Raw genomic sequence first — 23,213 nt, forward strand, 5'->3', positions numbered from 1 at the left:
TTCATATGTATATTTAGGTTCTGTTTCTAGAGATCGAGGATTTTTTTTAACGTATATGTTTAATACATATTCTTCTTCTTCTTTCACCCTGTCACGTCCCAACATTGGGGCATAGGGCAAGCACAAGTTGGCGCCACTTCCCTCGGTCCATCGCCAACTCCTGTGCCTCCCGCCATGTCAGACCTGCAGCACGTAGGTCGCTTTTGTAGCATCGCTGCAGGGTGAGGGAGGGCCGGCCACGGCGACGGAACCCTTGAGGCTGTGCCACAAGGGTACGAAGTGCCGCACTCTTTGGCGGCATCCGGAATACATGTCCCAGCCACTTGAATCGTCTCTTCGTGATAACTTCAATCACCGAAGGCTGTTGTGTCTGCTCACGAACTCGGATATTTGTAACGCGGTCGTACCAATGTACCCCTAAGATTCTGCGGAGACATCGATTCTCAAAGCTCAAAAGCCGTGACTCTTGAAGCTTAGTAAGATGCCATGTCTCACAGCCATACAGGAGCACAGGTAGCACGCACGCGTTAAACAAACGACATTTGGTCCTCACAGAATACAGCCTTGACCTCCATGCGACTCCAAGTTGGTTGAACGCAGAGCCCGCCACACCCATGCGGATTCCAAGCTCACTAGAAATACCACCATCATCGGCAACCGTGGCACCCAAGTACCTGAATCTGGACACCAGCTCGACGGGCAGACCAGAAACCAGCAGAGGAGTGTCGGCGTCGATGCAAGCAGCACTGCACATGGATTTGGTCTTAGCGGCATTCAGATGAAGACCCACACGCATCGAGTTCGCGGCTAGCCTGTTCACGGTCACCTCCAACCTCTCGATCGTCGAGTCAAACACGACTGCTGGTATATGCACGTGAAAATTTGTATACAATGTGACAAAATCTATTCTCTGGTTTGGTCAAAAGTAGGATTTGCAATCCGGATCTCACTCGATTTTTTGATTCCGAAATGCCGGTATATCTATGTATATGACTTTTAACAAACAATACATGTTTGAATACTCGTTCCCGCCAATAATTTCTTGTTTTGATCGAGAGGTTTTTTCGCGCAATTTATTAATTGCGAGAAACGTCACAATTATGAGGAAAAATAAGATGCTTCGATAATAATTATAAGTTACTAATAAAAAGGTGCATAAATTTGTATAATGTTAACATGCTAAATTATACAATAGCATAGAAATACATCCTCTTAAATGCTTACACATTTAAATATTTTTGTAGTCATTTTTGGGCGAGTCTCTCTGAAGGGGGGCGAAGTCAAGTGCGTGTGAACCAGACGATTTTCTTAATCCCAGAAATATACGGACAAACATAAATACGAAAATCTTTACGAAATAAATACAGAATAATGCCCTCGCAAAATGGCACGAGTCGCTGATCATTTGGGGTCATAAACAACATAAGCGATCGTTTTATTAAGAGGCCTAGATAGAGACAAAGAATGACTCCGTTAGTAAACACAAGTCTTGAAGATCGAGTGCCAAAACAGCTCTTGGAAAGGTGCCAAAAAGAAGACCAGCTGGCCAGACTGTGCGACAGAGAGGGCTTTCATAATATAGTATTTCTTATTCACGGTTGCTAAGAATCGGACAATGTACGCAAAAAATACTATAAAAATACAATCAACACATTAATTGGCACATATTTGAAGAGGAAAATCTTGCAGAATAGGTGCCAATTGCCAATCTATATTACATTATTTTTAATACTGAACTAAGAACGTAGCTTTCAATCGTGGTGGTATGGTGGTTTCAAAAAATATAATTATAGTCCATTTTACGTAAAGTACGCGTGGGTACATAGCTAATACGATTAATTTATTCAAGAGATTCAACATTTAGTCGATTTGTTGGTAATTCATATTGTTTTTATAAAACACATTCACTTAGTATTATCAGTTTATCTCACATAAAACATAATACATAATAATGTTAAATAGTATTTATTTTATTAAAACATTCGTTATGTGCTTAACATAGAAGTGAACGAACCACGTAGTAAATTATGTTGCCGAGATATGTATACGATAACAAAACGCACGTGATCAGAGAAACAGAATCAGCTTAGAGAGGTATTCATTCATCAGTGGATTGATCCAGGATGATCGCTGGTGATGATGACGCGACGTGGTGAATGCCAATAATTAATAAATATTTTATACATTGATTAAAATATTGACATTTTTCATTATAAATAGCTTAGTGTATTTTCCTTTCTTTCATTCAAATGATCAAGGCAATGCAATAGTCGCGAAATCCTCTGAATTCCTCCACAGTTACGAAATCCACTTGGATTCTTGAAACGTACCTATTCAGTATTGATATCTTTCTTATTATCTTCGACTTTGAACTAAAATATTCATTGGATTGGAGTTATTGGACCTTTTAAGTAATAATTTAAAAAATAAAAAAAATAATTAATATTCCAAAAAAAACTCGTGAAAAAATTCTGCATAATGGCGTCGTGTACATGCTACGTCGAGCGTCACAGCCGGAAAGTTTAAAATGGGAATGCCTTACACGATTCTATACCCAATTTTAATATTGTCCCAGAATAACGATTGATGTTTTATCGAAATAGTTTCTGTGAAGCTATTTCATACACAAGGCGGCTATTGACGCTAGTTTATCATATGTATGTGTTGAGGCCGTTAATTGTTACAATATGTTAACCGTCTAAACACTCTGAACTGTCATAAAGTGCTATGTTTTAACAGACCCTCTCTTGGCTGTGTTACCTTTAAGGCGAGATAGACACTTTTGACAGTTAGTTAGACAGTTAACTTATTGTAAAAATTAACCGTCTCAACACATAAATATGATAAACTACCGTCAATAGACGTCTTGTGTATAGAATGACTAATATAATAACCCACTGAAGTGAATCAAAAACATAATAATTATGTAGGTACTTATAACAATTAATTGTCAAATATTATTATGATATGTGTATAAAAATGTCGACGCAGATTTTTAATATTTTGTTTGTAATGGGTTCTAGAATAACCTCTGAAGATATTTATATAAACATAACTTCTGTCTTTCGAATGAATCACATTTTAGTTTATTCATATTACACTATTTATTATGAAAACAAATCTCTTTGAATCCCTCAAACATTGCGATTTTTTAACAGATTGAGAATCACTGGGAGAAATCACATTAGTATTTGTGGTTTCTCATTCGTTACAAATTTGTTTGTATTTTTTTTCAAATAGAATGTTTCTGAGACAATCAATAGGAAATGCTGCGTTCGTAAATTTTGTGTATTCAATTGAATAAAAATAGTATGATACTCGTACATAATAATAAAAATAGATGTATATTATCAAAATAAATATAAAATTATAAATACAGTCGAACTTGGTTATTACGACCTTATGCGACCGACTGAATTTGCTCGTTATAAGCATTACTCGTTATATAATATTTTTCGCGCCGTGTTCTATTTAAGCATAGAACATAAAAAATCTGAAAACCATCGTGAAAATCCCCGAAACAAGCATAGCATTCTTAAACTACAAAAGAAGTTGTATATTGTAATGAAGTGGTGAGCCGCCGGCGCTAGTAAGTACCTACCGACTTCACAAAGCTTGGATTTTTTACATGCAATTTCAACCATATGCGTGGATACTTTTTCAATGTTGTCGGCGAAAACACCAATTAGGCACTTAGACACACAACTAGTGTCATAAACGTAATCCGATCCCGGCGGCATCGGTCTAGTTAACTTCCCGGTCGGATTTTATTCCTTAGGGTCGAAAATGTTGTTTTTAAACGATCGACACATTAACAATTTTGCTCGGTATACCCGAGAAAATTAGCTCGTTATAAAAGTGAATAAATGTATGAAGAAAATCATAAACTAAAATTTCAACGAATGTTTCCTAATTATATAGGAGATCTCGCTATTTCCGATCGTAATAACCAAGTTCGACTGTATATAAATTATAGTTATCTTGTTATTTAACTCTGGTATCATCATTTTATAGTGAAAAAATCTTAACCAGTCACGGGGTTCAATCATACATTATTATTTTTAATGAATGATGATATATTAATATGTATATTATGATAAATAAAGACGTGTATAATTTGGTGATTTGCATAATAAGCTGATTTCCTTACCCTGCTTCCAAGTCTTAGAGCTGATGCATCCGAGACAGAACTTATCAGCTGTCCTTCGTTTGACATGTCAGTTCTATACACTGCCGATTTCTTCATTTTCCACAAATTTCCCGAAGATTTCCACAACAAGCACTATCTGTACACTTTTCCAAAACTTTTACACAATGCTTAATTCGACACTGTTCAGATGTTTTCTTTATACTACCTCAGTGATAGGAATTTATCAGGCCTATTGCCTTTTATTATACGATTTCTTTCACAATTATGTTATTAACCATTACGGACACAATTTAATATTAATTAATACTATTTGGGTAGTACTTTTTAATCACATCACATCGAAAATATAGTGCATCATTTTAAACATCACATCTCGTACAAAATTGTCATCTATATCGGAAAGGGCGGATACGAAAGAAAATTATTATAAGCTAGTAGTCCATAGAAAGTCATACTAAATAATGGTTTCTGGATAACTAACATTTAAAATTCTTAAGTATACTATGATAATTTTTACTGACAGAGTCCCTGACGATAGAAGTAAAAATTTACCTGGCTAGTAGCAACTATGCTTAAAATCTGTATTTTCCACATATAAAGAATATTTTACACGTGTTTCGCTTATATACTGAGATTTATCAAGAAGTACCAAAAAATGATGTAGGTATAAGATTGTAATAGTTATTTTTCCAGATAAAGAGAGTACTTAATTCAATGCGAGAAAAGAACAGCTATTAAAATTTCCAAGTTACAATTATTGGGATTAGAGTGCCATTGTTTTTAATAGGAAAATCGTGAAGTCTCTTTATATATTTAATAGATTTAAAAACTATTTTATCAATACAAGTAGGTATATTAAAACCATATATTTATTAAGAACTAGGTATATAGGTAGGGTAATTAAATTTACATAAATTATCAAAAGAAAATTAAATATTGTACCTGTAATATCAGAATAAATTTTATATGGCGTCGTTCTATCTTGTGAATCTCATAAATCCAAAACGTTTTTTTCATGAGACTGTAATTAATAAGTAGGTATTCCAAAATTCAAAAATGAAAACAAAGAACAAACTACAATAACCTCTGCTATTTAGGAGATTTTCAAAATATGTAGTTTAAGACGTGTATTCGCTGGAAAAATATATACCTACAAAGCTATTATTAAGATATTATTATTTTGTATATTTTTAAAGCCCTATTCCTACGACTAGAGCAGTGATTCCCAACGTGGGGCTTAGGCCCCTTAGTCCTTTCCGGGGGGCAATTTGAATATTTTGGGGGGCAAAAATGTCATCATGAAAATCATTTGAAGACGAAGCATATCACAAGGATCGCACTAATTTTCTTCCGAGTTGTACATGTAGCGTAATATACATATTTACTTACGAAAGTTAAATCAAATAATTACAAGATAAAAAGAACATGTTATATACAACGTTTTTAAATTTTCTGTTCAATTATTATGCTCAATATGCTCACACTTGTACTTGATATGAAGTAAATAAAAACAAACAAACAAATATAGAATACTGAAATGTCATTTTGATTTTCATAGTAACGCACGTATATATTACTTAGCAACCAATAATAGTGGATTGGATTACGGATTTCTTCCGAAATAACTTTTCATACAAAACAGAATTAACTGAAAATGAATTCAATTCTACTTAAAGATAGCTAAAAGTATTAAAATAATGCATTGGCATCGTGTTCTGATATATTCTAAAAGTTTCAAATGTCTAGCTAGTCGGGAAGTTAGTTAAAAATCGATTGCAAGATTTGTACTGGATAAACAACCACCGGACAAATAAGAATACGAGCTAATAAAAACTTTGTAATAAAATAGTATTGCCTATGCGCATTTTTTTATTTGAAGCAATTCGGGGGGGCATAGAGATTTTTGAAGCGTTGAAGTGGGGCTTGGCAGAAATAAGGATGGGAAACACCAGAATCAGTAGAGTCTGATGAAATGATTTACTTCCAGTTTCAAAAGGTCTTATCACTTATATTGTCGAACGATATTGTTATTATACTCCAAATAAAGCGGATATATTAAATAATATATTTTCAGTTAGTTAAGCCATTACAGTCCTTCCATTGTATGTATAAAAAGAAGGCAATTAATAAAGTTAATTAATAAAAATCAACGGAAAAAAATTTGAAAAAAACTTAACATTTATATCCAAATAATATGGATAAGATATTTAATTCTAAATTCGTAATTTCAACATGTTACAATGTGTTACCAATTCAATGAATATAAAAGTGACAATATAGTAAATCATTTTTAAATTAAGTCTACGAAGTTAATTTTTTATTATTCTGTACTGCAAATATTAATTGTCAAATAATAATAATTATACTGTATTTAGTACGTACCGACGTATATGTATATACTCCTAATAGGTGCTTATTTAAAAAGCGACAATAGTTAAGACCATCACGAAACCTATGATTATTTAATATAACATTAAGCACGTGACGAGAAAATTAGTTACATTAGACACGTGGCGCACAACCACCACTCGCACATGCAATTTAATTCGCGACCCAGTTAAAATTATATAGGTATTCAGTATAACAAATGGTAGAATACGTCCATCCGTTAATTATATTTTTTACAGCGTATCATAGTGTATCAGATATGATTGATATAATATGTGGCGTAGAGCATTGGTTTCCAATATTTCTCTTTTCACGGCGCAAAAAAAAAATAACATAAATAAAATGAGCAAGCACGATTCATCTTGCTCATCAGTTATCTAGCAGTAGCGAAAAGTGGAGGTAGGCTGATAAGATCCACACATTGAACTTTGTTAGTCATACGTATTTGTTTTTATTGAACTAAGACTACAATAATTTACAGATGGTGTTAGTTAGTTTTTTTAAATCAATAATTAAACCCTGCCTGAACCGAAAAATAATAATTTTGGTATGTTTTGGGCGATACGACAACATTGTGCCGACTTTTTCATTCATACTTATTTGTTTTCGCTGGATTAAGAATACATATTGCAGAATATTGTTGGTTCATTTTTTTAAATTCATTAAACCCTGTCTGAACCAGACTATAATTGATAAATATAAAATATCTAAAGTTATGTATGATTTAATTGCATAATTTTAGATATTTTTATAGATATACTAGTATTTTTTGACTATTATTTAATTATGGCTTTGTTTTCGCACGGTTTAATAGGATTTTAAAAACTATCCGATACCATCTGTAAATTGTAGTCTTATTTCAATGAAAATAAATACGTATGACTGACAAAATTTTATGTGCGCTATTTATGGCGGATATTAACAGCCTACCTCTACCCTTCGCCAGTGCTATCTGTGCATAGTACCGCCTTTAAACTGACTCATAACGTCACCTCTTAATATTTCACTATCTTTAACGAATCCATACAAAGAAAATATTAAAATTCTGATATAAGTATCCTAAAAATATGAGTATTTCATGGAATCTACTGGATGTATTATTCACATCTTTTTTCGAAATTTGTTACCCCTTAGATTAAACCACCCCCAAAAAATCCACGACCTATCTTAACCACACGAGACGTCACAGGAACTACCCTCATTTCTCTCAGACTTTGAATTCGTGTAAACTATATTAGCTTCTTGAAAGTATTTTTGAAACCAGTTGCTAAGCTGACATAGGCGCTATTCAAAAACATTGTTTTTTGAACATTACAGGTCATCAACTGAAGCAGTATTCAATGAAAGTTGACTGAAATTATTTTTAGTCTGGAACACGCTACGGCAACCCTTTTGAATAGTATTAGCGTACAGTTATGTTGCCCTCGCTATAGTTTGGTTCGTTGCGCATATAACGATGAATATGGGTCAAATTGTGAGTTTATAATAGTATCATTCTCTGCGACGATTGTACCCTATGAGGCTGGCGTACAAAACAAACATAGACCCCGCTAAACTAACTCGCCCCGCACCGCACTCAGTCTTAATCGAGCGCATTACGAGGCCCTACGTTTGATGTGAATCATCAGCAGTTTTTTTTACGGTTGAGAATGTCTCAGGAGCAGATTCCTAAAGTGTGTGCTTTGACCGAGTTTATAGAGACTTTCTAATAAAAAGTGCCCATGGGAGAGAGGAGCATGGTGAACTAACATAATAATAAAATTCCTAATAATAAATAGATAGTACAAAAATCAAATCGAATATAAAACAAAACTATATGAAAAGATCTGCGCACAATTAAACATTGAATAAAATGGCCCTACTAATAAATAAAAGGTTGTACAACACTATTTTTATCGTAATTACTACTTACCTTGATAGGAACCAATTTAGTTAATAATAATCAAACACAGAACACATGTCGCTAATTTGTTTCATCCAACTGACCATTATACTCGTACCAACCTACCCATCTATTTATAATAATGCCGACAATAATATAAAATAAAATTATTGGTCTGTCTCTACGCTAGGGGGATTATTAATACTTACATACGCGTATTTTAGTTTTTCTGTTTTTATAATAAGATTTTATTGAAATTAAACACGTGATTCAATGATGTAGTTAATAGTATGGTATGCACTTCTGGTAGCACTGTACAGTGGATACAAAGTATTTTTTACGTTGCATAATTCATATTATTATTATTTCACTTAGACACATAATATTTCGCATCCACATTTGCTAATTTTACTGTTGGCAATTATGAAATTAATTACCATTTGAATTCAATAACATACTACTTAGTAAAACAGTAAAACAAATTTATACTGTAGAATGTAGATAATAATACGATAATCTTAAAAGTCTTATCTTATAAAAATAGTGTCGGGGTCGCTATTAATAATATAGCTAAGTAAGTTAATATTGGAAACTCTGAAAAAATCTTGGTGGAAAGCCAATGTACAATGTACAATTTATAACAAGTACTATGTGCATAATACATTTTGAAAGTAGCCGATATACTGAATTAATTGTTTCGTTTGGTTAGGCTCAGTTAGGTTAGGTTACCTTAGGTTAGGTTTTCATTCTTAAATTCATGAATTTGAGCAAAATCGGCTATGAAAATAGCCGCGGTTCCCGCCTGGCCTCCTTTAAACCGACTTGTACCCTAGATACTTTCTACAACCCAGGCCATGTAAATAAATGTCAGATTCTATAAAACTACCTTGCAAGGAAAAAACAATCGTTTTTATCATTTACACATATAATTATAAATATAAGGTGGGTTTTATCTATGTTAATTCAAAACAATGAATATATTTCCAATTCTTTTGTTTATTAAAAAAACATACAATATGTAATACTTATTTGACGTAACGTAATAACGATCAGTGGGTTTATTCTATACACAAGGCGCTATCAGCGGCTATCGACGGAAGTTTATCATATGTATGTATTGAGGGGGTTAAGTGTTACAATAAGTTAACTGTCTCAACTGTCAATAAGTGCTATGTTTTAACAGCTCCTCTCTTGGCTGTGGCTGGGTTACCTTTTAGAATGAGATAGACAGTGTTGACAGTTTAGACGGCTAACTTATTGTTACAATTATTATAATAACTCAATATATAAATATTATGATAAACTACCGTCGATAGCCACCGATATCCGCCTTGTGCATAGAACAGGGTGGATATACCCACAGATTGGGTTCGTCCGCTTCAATATCCATATGATACGGATGTATCGTGATAGTCATAACGTTATGTAGAAAACTCATTACATCATATTGTGTTTTTTTAAACGAAGTAACTACCTAATACAATATATTTCCACCAAAAATAAGTAACTAATATTAAAATGTAAAACTATTTACAATAATTGTAACAAAACATAAACTATACCTAACGTTAATTTTGCTACGCATGTCGTCGTAAAACAATTCTATATAATTATAATATACTTATACATAATTTGAAAATACCTGTGAGAAATATATAATACAATAGAAAAAAACTTTTTTTAAAAATTTGATACCCAGCGCGTTCGCACCCATGTGCTCTAACCGCTAATCTATCTATGTTATATATAATTGTGACGAAATTAACTACCGGTTCTTATGATTCTCCATGAAGCACGTTAATTTTAAATAGTTCTCACATGTGTTTTCAAATTATGTATGTATATTACATTCTTAAATCTTGTGAATTATTTGTTGAATAAAAAAGATAGTTTATGAAATTTCATATATTGTGGTGATTACCGGGTGACAAACTTATTTTATTATGACAAAATTATTATGAATTACCACTAAGTAAACGATGAATCTTGAAAACTTGAAAAGTCTATTAAACTGATTATTTACAATCTATTCAGTTTTGACCGCGTGATAATTTTTAATCAGTACCTAAAGTTAAATAGAATGTCTCCAAATTAGAATCCGTTTATTACTACATTTTTATTAACTCGTATTCTTGTTTGTCCGGTACAGATTTTTTCTTGTGCAGGACAAATTTTTTCTTGTTTGTCCATGATTTTTAACTAACTTCCCGACTAGCTAGCTAGACATTTGAAACTTTTAGAATATATCAGAACACGACGACAATGCATTCTTTTAATACTTTTGGCCATCTTTAAGCAGAATTGAATTCATTTTCAGTTAATTCTGTTTTATATGTTTCGGAAAAAAACCTTAAAAATAATATTTACTACTCACTATTATTGGTTGCTAAGTGGGTCCTAGCAACTAAATTATTAATATATACGTGCGTTACTATGGAAATCAATATGAAATGTCAAAATGACATTTCTGTATTCTATAATATTTATTCAGTATTTCTATCAAGTACATTAAAAAGTTTTTATTAATACATAGAATTGTCAAGTTTATATTATGATTCAACAGAAAATTTAAAAACGTGGTAGGTACCTATACAAAAAGTTATTTTTATATTATTTTTACGTGCTACATTATATGCTTCGTCTGCAAAGAAAACAATACCGACTATAATTAAATTTAATAAGATGATACTTGTTTCATACTAATAAATTTCGGAAATATTACGTTGTAAGCACAAAGTAATTTAAAACTTAATTAAAATATGCCTTGTCTTATTTCTCTTCCATTTAGGCCATTGTATTCAAATAACCCTAAATAAATATACCTACAAATTAATAATCTAAAAAATATTACAACCAAATTACAAGCTTATTATTGAAAATAGACTGCTACAATAGAATATTAACATTAATTTGTATTGTTATAATTTATAATATACAACATAAAAATGAATCAATGTTAAAGAACTCAAATAGAAATAATATACTGTCTATGAATAAGCATGATTCGCGACGGCTAGGCATTGCGAGATGGTTTCTGAAAACTCAATGAGATTAATACATTATACAAGCATAAATTGCATAATATTTTCAATGAAACATTATGTATGATTTTCGTCGCTTGCCCTAAATAATCAATTCTACTTGTACGGATCATTATAAAAGTATTCTAAATTAGATACCTACTAACTAAAGATCGTTATTTTTTAATTCATTATTTGAGGCTACAAAATTGGATATGTACCTCCATATGAATGAATCCGCCTATATTGCAATATATATATGAGTACCTTGGTATCAAAGTGGGACATAAACCATTTACAAAATTTTACAGGAGACTCACAAACATGTGTGAAAAGTGTCTGTTTTTCATATAACATACCAACTTTAAACTCAAAAATCTCTATGAAAACTACCGTTTGTAATACTTTTGGTGAATTTTTTGAAAAGAGCATCACTTGCACTACCATAAACAATTAAAACATGAATTTAGTGGGAGATGGCGTTTGTCCCACTTTGATACCAAGGTACTCATATATAGTAACAAATTTTAATACATACAAGTTCCATAGTATATTATATTATTTGGTTGGAAAATGAATTCTACCCATATTATATTTCAATAATGATGCAAAATAATATGTATTTCAAATTCGTGTTCATCATATTATTATTATATTAAACGTGTACCTAAGGGTTATATTCCAATAATCATTTATGTACTATGTAGCCACTTCCGATTCCGTTATTCGAATTTTAAAATTCATTAGGTCTAATACTCATTTTAGGGAAGCTTGAAAAAACAATAGAACCACCATTCCATCCAATGTCACTTGAAGGAATACAATCTACTTTTATGTGACAAATTATTCTGTCATTTTTAAAACGTATTTTGTTTATTATTGCTACGAATAAAACCTATCCGACCTACTTACAAGCATGTAAGTGTTGATTGGATCAGCAGAACAACCTTTCTCCATCAGAACTTTAAAATCGTATTTTCTCTAACGATTTATGTATGATAAATAAATTATGAATTGATCATCAAATAAAATGGCGTATGGAGTAGCCAAGCTAAACGTCATTTACTTTTTGATGAATTTAATAGATACATAATAATAATAATATTTCACTTTTATGTAGGTATGTCTTAACCTAAGTAATATTAAAACATGAATTTTAAATTTCTACTTTTACCAATTTTATTTTTCATCACCAAATATAGCAAATATACTGAAAAATAAAATTGGTACATATAGCGGAAATTAAACTTATATTTAAGGATGTGTCTAGTGTGTCAATGACCTGAAAAATATGATATTAGATATGTGGTTACACTGATAAACTACTTGGCTAACTGAACATTATACATATCTACTTGTCGACATAACTTTAAAAAAAGCTTTTACAATAAACAACTACAACAACATTTGACAAGTAGTAGGTACCTAACTTGAAAGATTAAATTTAATTTATATGATTTATTTATAATTGATGATTGAAATATGTTCTAAATTTTTAGTACGTATATACTTATATAATATTATCTATGTCGTAAGTCTAATTTTTATTTGTAAGTGTGATTTATTAGTTTTGATTTAATTGAGTTAGATGTTTGAATCCAAATAATATAAATGCGAAGTTGTCATGAGTAGAATTCGTAGTATTATGCCGATTGAAAAAATATAGCGATGCCTACCGAAGAGAGTACAAAACTACACGCATTTGTCATAACTTTATAATTGATAATAACTGTCAGACTTATTGTACCCCTTATAACAAGTCAGAAGCGGATAAACCTTCAAAAAGAAAAGCTCACGAACAATATCACAAATCACAGTTAAATTAATAAATTATTTTCACATTACTGGCTACACTGCGAAACAAATTCACCGCACAAAATAATCACACGTGTATTCAAGCGAAACCGACTGATTGATATCTGGTAAACGAGAAAAAACACAAACAAAGCTTTTTCGAAGCTTCCAATCGACTCCGTGCGTCCGGAGGGTAGCGCTCCGGCGACGGCTCGCTTAGAAATGTCACCAGGAATAGATTTGACGTTCTGCGGGATGCCCTTGTTTCTACGGGCCCGAGTGGGTTAACGTATGGCTGTATTATTTTGTATTATTCAGCCATATGAACACGATGTGTGTATTTGTGAGTATTTAAAAATAGACCGGCGAACCTGTGTCTGTCAATATCTACGGCCGGTAGACCCCTTTTGGTTTAAATATATTTTATTATACACAAACAGGAAAAAATAGCCATAGTAATTTTATTTATTGTATCTCCTTGAGAAGACTGAGGGCAATTGAATATCATTTCTACTGTGCATTAAAAAAGTACATACTTATTATTATTAAAGTTCAAGTGTCAACTAATAATACCATAGCTTGATATGGATTGCAAATATGCCAGTAGGGGGGGGGGTAGTTTTACCATGCTAAAGATCGACATGTTCTAATGTTTTATATTTTTTTTTTGATTTAAAACAAATCCAAGATTTTTTATACACATTGGAAGACGCCACCATTTAAATAATAAACAATATGTATTAGGTACGTATTCCACATATTTTATCTTAAATATTTATTTAATGTATATAAATATTTTCTTTTTGACAGTTTCTATTTAGTATTCTATCTAGTTAGTATTTTCCGACTAACTTTCTTCAAGGCATCCTCGCATTTCATTCTCTTGAAGCTCGTATGTCACTTCTGCTCCTTAAAGCATTTTTCCATGCTCTCACGTGATATAGTTTCCTATCCTGATATTCTGGAAAATTTGAATTCTATGCATCCGTCAATTACATGCGTGGTCGCAACCATAAGTATAAAATATTTTTTTACTTTGTTTTTATTCTAAATGCCATGTTGTTAAAATCTTAGTAATTTGTTATGTACTCAGTGTGCCTTTTTTAAATAAATAAATCACGAAAACCTTTTCAGAAATCATGACTATAAACGTAGGTAATTGAATATTAATAATGAAATATATCAATTAATTAATACCAGCAACTATTTTTCATGTAAAAAACGAAAGCAATGACGGAAAAAAATATAAATTATAGTGAATGCAAATAAATTAATTGTCCCGATTGGTTGATATCTATATCCTTATAAACAATGTTGCTCTCGGTATTATTTTGCGATTAAAAATTGTCAGCTCCTCGTGAATCTTCTCAATAAAGGAAAACGTTTCTCTTTCATCATTTACATTTAGTGTCGACTAAAAGCTCTGGCACATTAATTCGCACGATTGTCCATTTCAAATCTACAAATAATAATGAAACACTTTAATTCAGATTTTTGGCCTCTTTTTCGGCCCCGGCTAAAAGTTTGGCCAAAGCGAACAAGGAACACAAAATCTCAATAATTCCGCGTTTGTTTTCAATTAATATCTTTCTTATTATATTATTAAGCAATACTGTTACATCGATCACAGATAATCATATACATTAAAAATATAACACACAGACAATATCAGTAACTTTACTGTTAAATTACCCAGAAACAATCATAACTCTTGATTTAAATGTAATTTTACATGGAAATTAAATTATATTAAACGTAATTTATATTGTACGATAACGATTATAGTTCATTATTTTACATTTATTTTAAAATAACACGCAAATTTTAGTTGTATTTCTATTAACAAACTTTTTTTTTGTTTTGTACTATAATAAGTATTTTAATCTTTCTAAATTGATAATAATTGATTAAATTAAACCGGTGTCTTAGTATGATCGCATAACTATACCGACCAAGATAATATCAGTTCAGTGAACAAAATGAGCTTTTTCTATATTAAACTTTTTGAAAGTTCAAACATATTTCTGAATATTTCTATCTGAACAATAAATTACGTAAATGCCAGTGCATTTCTTATTTTCTGATACAAATGTCCGTGTATTTTTGATATCAAACGCATGGAACATATCATTTTTATTATACAAATAATTGGTTTGCCTTTCACTGCATTTACCTTGCAATTAAAATGCAATAAGTGTCTGTCTAATGCAGTGCAAACGCGCTAAAATAGTAAAGTTGCTCATCAGTCATCACTGAAGTCATACCTACTGATATAATTTAATCTTATTTATTATTATACAACAGTGCTGCGATAATAGGTACTTTCAATAATTGATTATCGACGGAAAAAAGACAAAAGGGAATACAAATAGCACATTAGAAAATGTTTTATTTACTGAATTTGAATTACCGGTCGCAACCAAACTTCGGTCGATAGCACTTAATTACTGTATATTTTTTTATTTTTTTGACCATGTCCGATTCTAATAAGATCATATTATGGGCCTCCATAGTTTGGTGACTATTTGATTCTGCGAAAACTTCATTATAATATGTTTTAATATAAAAACTAATATTTATTATTTAACAGTTTAGCCGTCACAGAGCGTACTGAAAAACCTCGGTAGCACAACGCCATTCAATCGAAAAGTACGACCAATATTAATAATGTTATTATTAAAACCAATAAAGGCACGAAGAACGAAGTATTTATTGCGACAGATGATTTTGATGATACGCGGTGTCGTCAGAACAATGATGGATAATATCCAGGCCCGTATTTAGCTATTGCTTAATAAAGCAACCGCAGAGTGCGTCAAATACTTGATGCTTTATTTTCTTTGTCGCGTACAAAAGTCAAATTAATTAAATGGATTTTTATCAAATATTGATTGATTAGATATAAGTATAAGAATGAAAAGTGTAGCCACATCGTACTCTCATTCAAAATATAGATTCAAAATATAAATAAACAAAAAGCTGATAATACAAACATAGGCACTTACTTAAATGAAAAGTCAATAAATTCAACAAATGGGTATAACTTAAAATAGTATTTTTTTAATAAATTAAATGTAATAAGAACCATGCATATGATTATTTAGAGCGTCACTCACCCATCCCGTTCCTTTGTTGATAAAACAAATACAATTTGACCCCCCGTTTTCTAAACATACATACGTAAGACTTTGACATCTTAATATACTTTTCGTATACAAATAATTTATTTTTAAATCAATATCTTTATACTAATATACAACGTAAGTATCACATAATACTCAAAAATAGCGGTTAATAACCCTTCGATATAAAAGTAGGTAGCAATCTACTCAACGTCGATTCATCACGAAATTATATTCAGACGGTACTTCGGTGAAACGGCAAATAATTTTCAACTATAGCTACGACGCAATTTTGGAATCGCTGGCAATCGGAGAGCGAACGTCGAGCTGTGAGCACGTCAATTTGTTTCGTGACGGCGACGGGGGTATTAATTCTTAAATCGTGTAAAGATGACTAAAAAACGTTACCCATTTTCTTGAAAAAGAAAACATGTCAATGAATATGTTATTATTGTTACTAATAGAACAATAAACAGAACATTAAATGGACGCATGTTGGATTTATATGACAAATTATATTTCGTTCGGCACGCGTCATTTGCAATCTGCGCATCGCCTAGCCACTATTTTTTTAGATCATGCCTCAGCTGAGGTATAGCCTTAATATAATACATTATTGATTGAAATAATTATTATTATTAATAATATGAAAAATATTTTTGTATTCGATAAAATATGACTGAGAAGGTTTGTAAAACACGTTGGGAGGCAAAATACATCGTGTCCGGAAATTTGTACGTATGCAGTTCGCCGTATCACACTTCACTGTGAAATGTTTTACGTATAATTAACATGTAAGGGGGAGGCCAAGGAGGAGAATATAAATCAGTCCCATAGGCTCTTTTTCTTCTTCATATAATTATTTTTACATATTTTCACAATACATGGCGGTATATTTTTACAGTTTCTCCTAGTTTTTATTAAATTGGAAGCATAACGGCGGTAACCGTTGAGCGTGTCATCAGCGACTGGCGGATTGGAAGTAACTAACAGCGACCATGCTGGACATGTGCGCCTAGTATGCTAAAACATTACTCAAGTAATATCGGCTGTGCTACCTACCCGCTTGGTATAGAGAGCTACAATATTTATGGCGAATTCCACTGAAAAAAAATGTTTTTTTGATTTACACCACCATCGATTTTTGGTTTTTTATTGAGGTTCCAAAATATTAATTGAAAATGGACAAAAAAAGTATTTTTGCATTTAACTTATACATAAACCTACTCAACGTAACAGCCTAATTTTTCGTTTATCGGTCTTTTGTCTATTGCACTCGGTGTACCTACACCATGGCCCCCACATCCTGAAACGGACCCTCAGGCTAGGATATCTGACGGCCCCCCTACCTACCGGTAAGACTAAAGGCAGTATGAAGCACTACATTAACGTTTTTCAAATTGTGTTTTAGTTCAAATGAAGGTATCTACTTATACAGTGAATTATTGGCGATTTTTAATACATTTTAACAATGGAGCTATTATGTATCGACACATAATAATCAGAAAATATATTGCACAATTATATAATTTAAAATGTTTATGGTCATGAAGTAGAATAGCGCCGACGACTTTTTTTTACTATTAAAGCTAATGTATGATGTGTGTTTATCTCACTTATCTGGTCGACCTGATCCACCGGGCCCCCCACAGCCCGGGCCTCCAGGCTAGAGCCCTGTCAGCCCTCCCCAGCCATGACCACTCGTTTCCTAAGCCCAAGGTATAGTTTATTGCCTTTCAATTTCAATGTTTAAAATCAGTCTGAAAATTTTCATGCCCCCCCCCCCCGCCATGCGCCTCTGTAACCAAGATACATCTAATATCTCATAATGCCAATATCGTTTAGTTCGACCCTGGCAATGTCCATACACTTCAATTGGGATCCAATAATAAATACTAACAATATGTATAAATCAAATACATATACGACGACAGTGTACGTCCATTTGTCTGCGCGACATCAATATAATATTTTATGACTGGTCCAAGTCTGAAAAGGACAAATCTATAAACGACAGTGAGGCCGTATCGCTTGAATATGGTCAATGAATTTGAATAAATACCTACTGCTTTTACGATAATAAAAATATTTCCGGGTTTGAATTGAAGATGAATATTCTTTAAAAGTTTGGGCCATGCCCCAGAGGCATTATATTATTTTTCTTTCTATTACATACAAAATTCTATTCAATTTAGTAAGTAACCATTTTAATATGGTTGTTTCGGTAACAACCTTAAAACTCTAAAACGGATACGATAACTGATAAAAAAAAATCCACCTGTGTCGTCTCCGTTTTGGTTTTAGTCGGCCGCTTCAGTTTTGCATTTCGTCACTGTTCTGGCAGAAAACACTAATTCGAAAAAATGACATATTGAGTTAGTTATACCAAAATGTTAATTATTTCAAACTTTACCGTCTGGGAACCTTCTTAATAAATAAACAGTCTTTATTTTAAAGTCATCCTTTTTATGATTACTTAATAAACTGAAATGATAGGCAATTTCAAACATTTTAACAACTTCAAAGTCAAATTACTCAAAACTAGTATTCTCCAGTTAGTGTGTTCTGCCAGAACAGAGACGATTTACTTTACACGTTAGTTTAACTGACAGCTCGACGGGAACGGAGACTAATTGGATAGCAAAACTGATCGATTTTAAAAGCACCTTTATATTGGTAAATTCTCTCAAGAAGCGGGGTAGAATTTTCAGTTATTATTATTATTCGTAACACCAATAATTATCGTATATCCATATTAGGTTGTAAAACGAGTAACAGATCTAATTGTCAATAGAATTAAGTTTAGACACAAGATAATACTATATAATAAAACTTAAACAAAACACGTGCTTAATGTAATGTAACGTGATAATAATTGCTGATAGTGATAAGTAGTGATTATGCCATTTTTTAACATGCAGTCTATTTTTTCTGTTTTAGTGTCGTATTGTATTACCTACTCAAACACATTTACATGGCGCAATTGCTCCGTTAAACCGACCAGCATTATTGTAAACAAGTTAATTACTAGGCAATTAATTAATATAAAACGCCCTTGGCCGTCATACTGAAGTAATACAACTTAGAGAAAGCTTCAATCAGCCTTGACTTTGCCGCATGGTTTGTTACATAATAAATTTAATTATTCGTAATCGACAAATTATTCGTCATGTTTTTCGGATGCTTGAGGTGTCATTAATATCATGCTCAGCCGATTTCGATCCACACCTGGATGAACGCATTGCCTTGCTGCGACGGCGCAGCAAGGTTAGACTTGCATTGCAATGAACTTCCACTAAATTTAAATATCATATAGATCCACCGGCCTCCCTTTAGAATCTGTAGTGTCAATTTGATACGACTGGGTGATGCGATTTGTCCAGTGATCATCAGTCTTCCAAGCGATGTATCGTACCCATATCCACTACAATATATAAATCCTTTCCACGCGGACGGCACATTAATATGTTACGCTTGTTCCCTTCTGTAACCATAACGCCCAATAATAAAACATGGACCATATTATTCTCGTCCAAATATATGTACCTATGCCTTATTATAATCCATAGTATAAGAATATTTACATAATAATATGTGGACCAAGATAAGACTATTGAGAAACACTAACTAAAATTATAACAATAAAGTAGGTTGAATATAAAAACAGTGAAAAACTAAAGGTAATTACTAGTTTCTTTTAAAGTCTGATAATTTATGGAGCTCCTCATTGAGTTACTCCAAGAATATTTTTTTTACGAAAATTAGTTATCCTCCATTCTCTTAATTCTTCAGTGACCAGATGCACTGGATTCAAATAAACATGTTACTGAGAAAACAATTTATTAGTACGTCCATTTTATCTAGCCTCATAACTTAAGCCTACGCCTCACAGAATAAGAGGCGAGCATTACAATATTGAATATTATACCCTTCACGGTGGGGAACTATAATACAACTATGCAGTTTTTCAATATATTATATTTTTTGTATACGGATTAAGGTAAGATCATGGTTCCCACATCTTGAAGCGGGCCCCCCTACCCATCGCTAGATTTAAAGGCAGTGGGACGCTTTACAAAATCGTTTACTAAATGTTGTTGCAGGTAAAGTAAAGGGTATTAGGTGTATTTTTAGCGATTTTTTTGTATTATTGAATAAATCCACTTGAATTATAGAGTTGTCAAATAATATCGATACACAGTAATGAAAAATTGGATCACACAACTAGACATTTTAAAATGTTAATAAAATAGCGCCGTGTGTTTATCTCACTTATCAGGTCGACCCGTCACGCCGGGCCTCCCCAGAGCGAGCGGCCCCCAGGCTAGAGCCCTGTCAGCCCCACCCCCCCTTGTGGGGGCCAAGGGTAAGATACTTGTGGGAAGCCAAATATTTTAAACATTTTTTCGCAAGTAGGTTTACACATTCTTTCAATGACTTTTCATATAGGTAAAGTAATTCATATTTTCAGACGGAAAATACGACAGCCATGTGATGTTACAACTGATATTAATACAACACAGATACAACATATTTTACAGTCAATGACCTTAAATTGAATTTAAATATTGGTATTTTCCACTAACCTAACCTAACCTAACCTAACCTAACCTAACCTAACCTAACCTAACGCAATAATAAAATTTAGCTTTACGCTTTGTAATTCTATAGCTATATTGTGATAGATACCTTAGCCATTAATATTTTGGCAAGAAAAATAGAGCACGCCGCGATCGACTGACGACTATTTTGCCCTTCCTGGTCGCAACTTCCAAGAAAAATTACTTTTTTTCGACATCTCTGAGCGTCTGCCATATTTTAATATTTTTTAATTTACTCTCCGACGTCATTAAAGATCGGCTTTCTCGACCTTTGTCGGATAATGAGACTTTGTCTCAAGCCAACTCACCTGATGTATAATTATAAAACAGTAGGTAATTATAAAAGGAAAATTCTAAGAACGATTTTCCACGATTTTCGACGTTTAGCCAGAATTTCAGCACACGATTTATCTATTCGCAGTCTAGTATTTAAATATTATATTATTCCATTTTGTGTCATAATATTTATTTTATACTTGGAACAAGTGGCGAACCGTGCCTGTTGACGGTAAGTACTGTGGTAGTTAACTGAAGGAAAATCCTAAGACACCGATATTTACAGGACTGGAATTTGAACTTTGCTCATCTTCAGTAGGTAACAAAAAATATTGTATTTTTTCTTTTTATGACAGATATTTCACAAAAAAAGACGACAATTATTACTAAAATAGATATAAAAAAGTAATTATTCTCAATCGCGAATACTCTACTGTATCCGTATTTCAGCATTTTGTCAAAGCAACCTATTCGGATTGGATCCAGTGCGAAAAAAAAATTAAATTATATACAAAACGTTTATACATTGTATTGTATCAGTGAAATGTACCAAATAAGTTGAATCCTTTAGCTTTGTTAGATTATGTTATTGCTCATTACGTATTAGGTGAATTGCTACGTGCCGTCTGGTTAACGAATTCGACAATCAATATTTATAATACATACCTACCTATAGACTGGTGTCGTTGGAAAATTAGGTATACTTTTGTAGAATATACATAAATGAAGTTATTATTTAAATACATTAATAGGCAATTAAAAATTATTTTTAATATAAGTAAAGTATAAGTAAATAAAATTTAAACTAAAAAGTACAGAGTATATACTATGTTGTTCGTAAAAGATTTAGACTTACATACTGTAGTCATAAAGGTGGAACAGATCTTAATTTGGATACGTATTATTTTTCAAAAATAGTAAATCATATTATATAGCAATGCCAACTGAAGAAAAACCGAAATAACACACATTTGTTACAGCTGATGACAATTCAATAAAGTGAACAATATCTCCCTTTCAGCACGAAACGGGGCGACGATTTGTTGAGGCCGTACTTTAATGAATATCTAACAATCGATAGAGCTCTCAGGACTCCATCTACCACCGGAATCTTAATCGTAAGCCGCATGTGGGAAGTAAATCCGTTTATTTTATGTGAGTGCGGATAAATCAAAAGCGCTGAGCATATTTTTCGTCTCTTTTGTAGAACTTTATGTTATCTACCAAGCTAATGGCATGGATTGAGAGAGACTCTACCAGTATCTTTCTAATGATAACTGTTTTTTGGACAATGTGATTTTGTATCTGTGACTGTGGTTTCGTTTATTATTATTACGTCCTGTCGTCTACAAACTACCGACATACTAATGAATAAATCGACCAAAATCACAGCACTTTGGTGTCATATTCTTTAAAGATTGTATTTATTTTTTAACAATATTTTGTATAAAATATTATATTCTAAGTCTTTGAAATTAATGCAATTAAAGAGAATGATAATAAAAAACATAATATTTGATTGGCATCAAAATCATTTATTAATATCGCGTCGTGTCGTCTGTACACGCATCTAATGGGCGACCATGGGGTAACGATTTCAAATCATCATACACCTGGGTTTAGAGTAAGTAAAAAGAATGTTGAAGCAATTTTATTGTAGTCTTTTATTTATATTTTTAGCAGTTCTTAGATTTAATTGTATTATATTATATTATTTCATTGACTAAGATCGAACATTTATATTATACTGTCAACTGAAGGTGATTGGCAGCCGTCCAATATCACTGAATACCAACGCACGTGTGCTCGTTGCAACTTGTTACACAAGATGCCAGATTTTTCTATGCCGACACGTTTTGCTCGCCATTTTTCTTATTACTTAAATAATTATTATTCACAATTCAATTTGAGATCTTGAAAAAGCGACTGACCAACATTGGAACCTACGCATAGTTTGAACAGTGGTTCGTACCGCTGAAT

General features: G+C 32.2%; 1 protein-coding gene across 12 annotated transcripts in view; it reads right to left on the reverse strand.

Annotated features, from left to right (window-relative positions):
* Window positions 1–23,213, reverse strand: part of plx (PTB_TBC1D1_like and TBC domain-containing protein plx) — a 79,125-nt gene that overhangs the window by 21,001 nt on the left and 34,911 nt on the right. The window contains exons 1-2 of one of the 12 annotated variants that reach the window (XM_085957139.1): window positions 13,286–13,458; window positions 4,151–4,540 (exon numbers count right to left, since the gene is read on the reverse strand). The exons of 8 other annotated variants lie outside the window; for them this stretch is intronic. In XM_085957139.1, coding sequence (XP_085813265.1) covers window positions 4,151–4,246 — 96 coding nt within the window. In that variant the 5' untranslated portion in view covers window positions 4,247–4,540; window positions 13,286–13,458. Of the gene's footprint in view, window positions 1–4,150; window positions 4,541–13,187; window positions 13,459–23,213 lie in introns of those variants that run through there. 3 more of the 12 variants (XM_085957142.1, XM_085957140.1, XM_085957141.1) reach the window with 3 other exon arrangements.

This window comes from Rhyacophila brunnea, unplaced genomic scaffold (genome assembly GCF_057557595.1).
Source record: "Rhyacophila brunnea isolate RB1 unplaced genomic scaffold, BYU_Rbru_1.0 scaffold_6, whole genome shotgun sequence".
In the NCBI taxonomy this organism is placed as follows: Eukaryota; Metazoa; Arthropoda; class Insecta; order Trichoptera; family Rhyacophilidae; genus Rhyacophila; species Rhyacophila brunnea.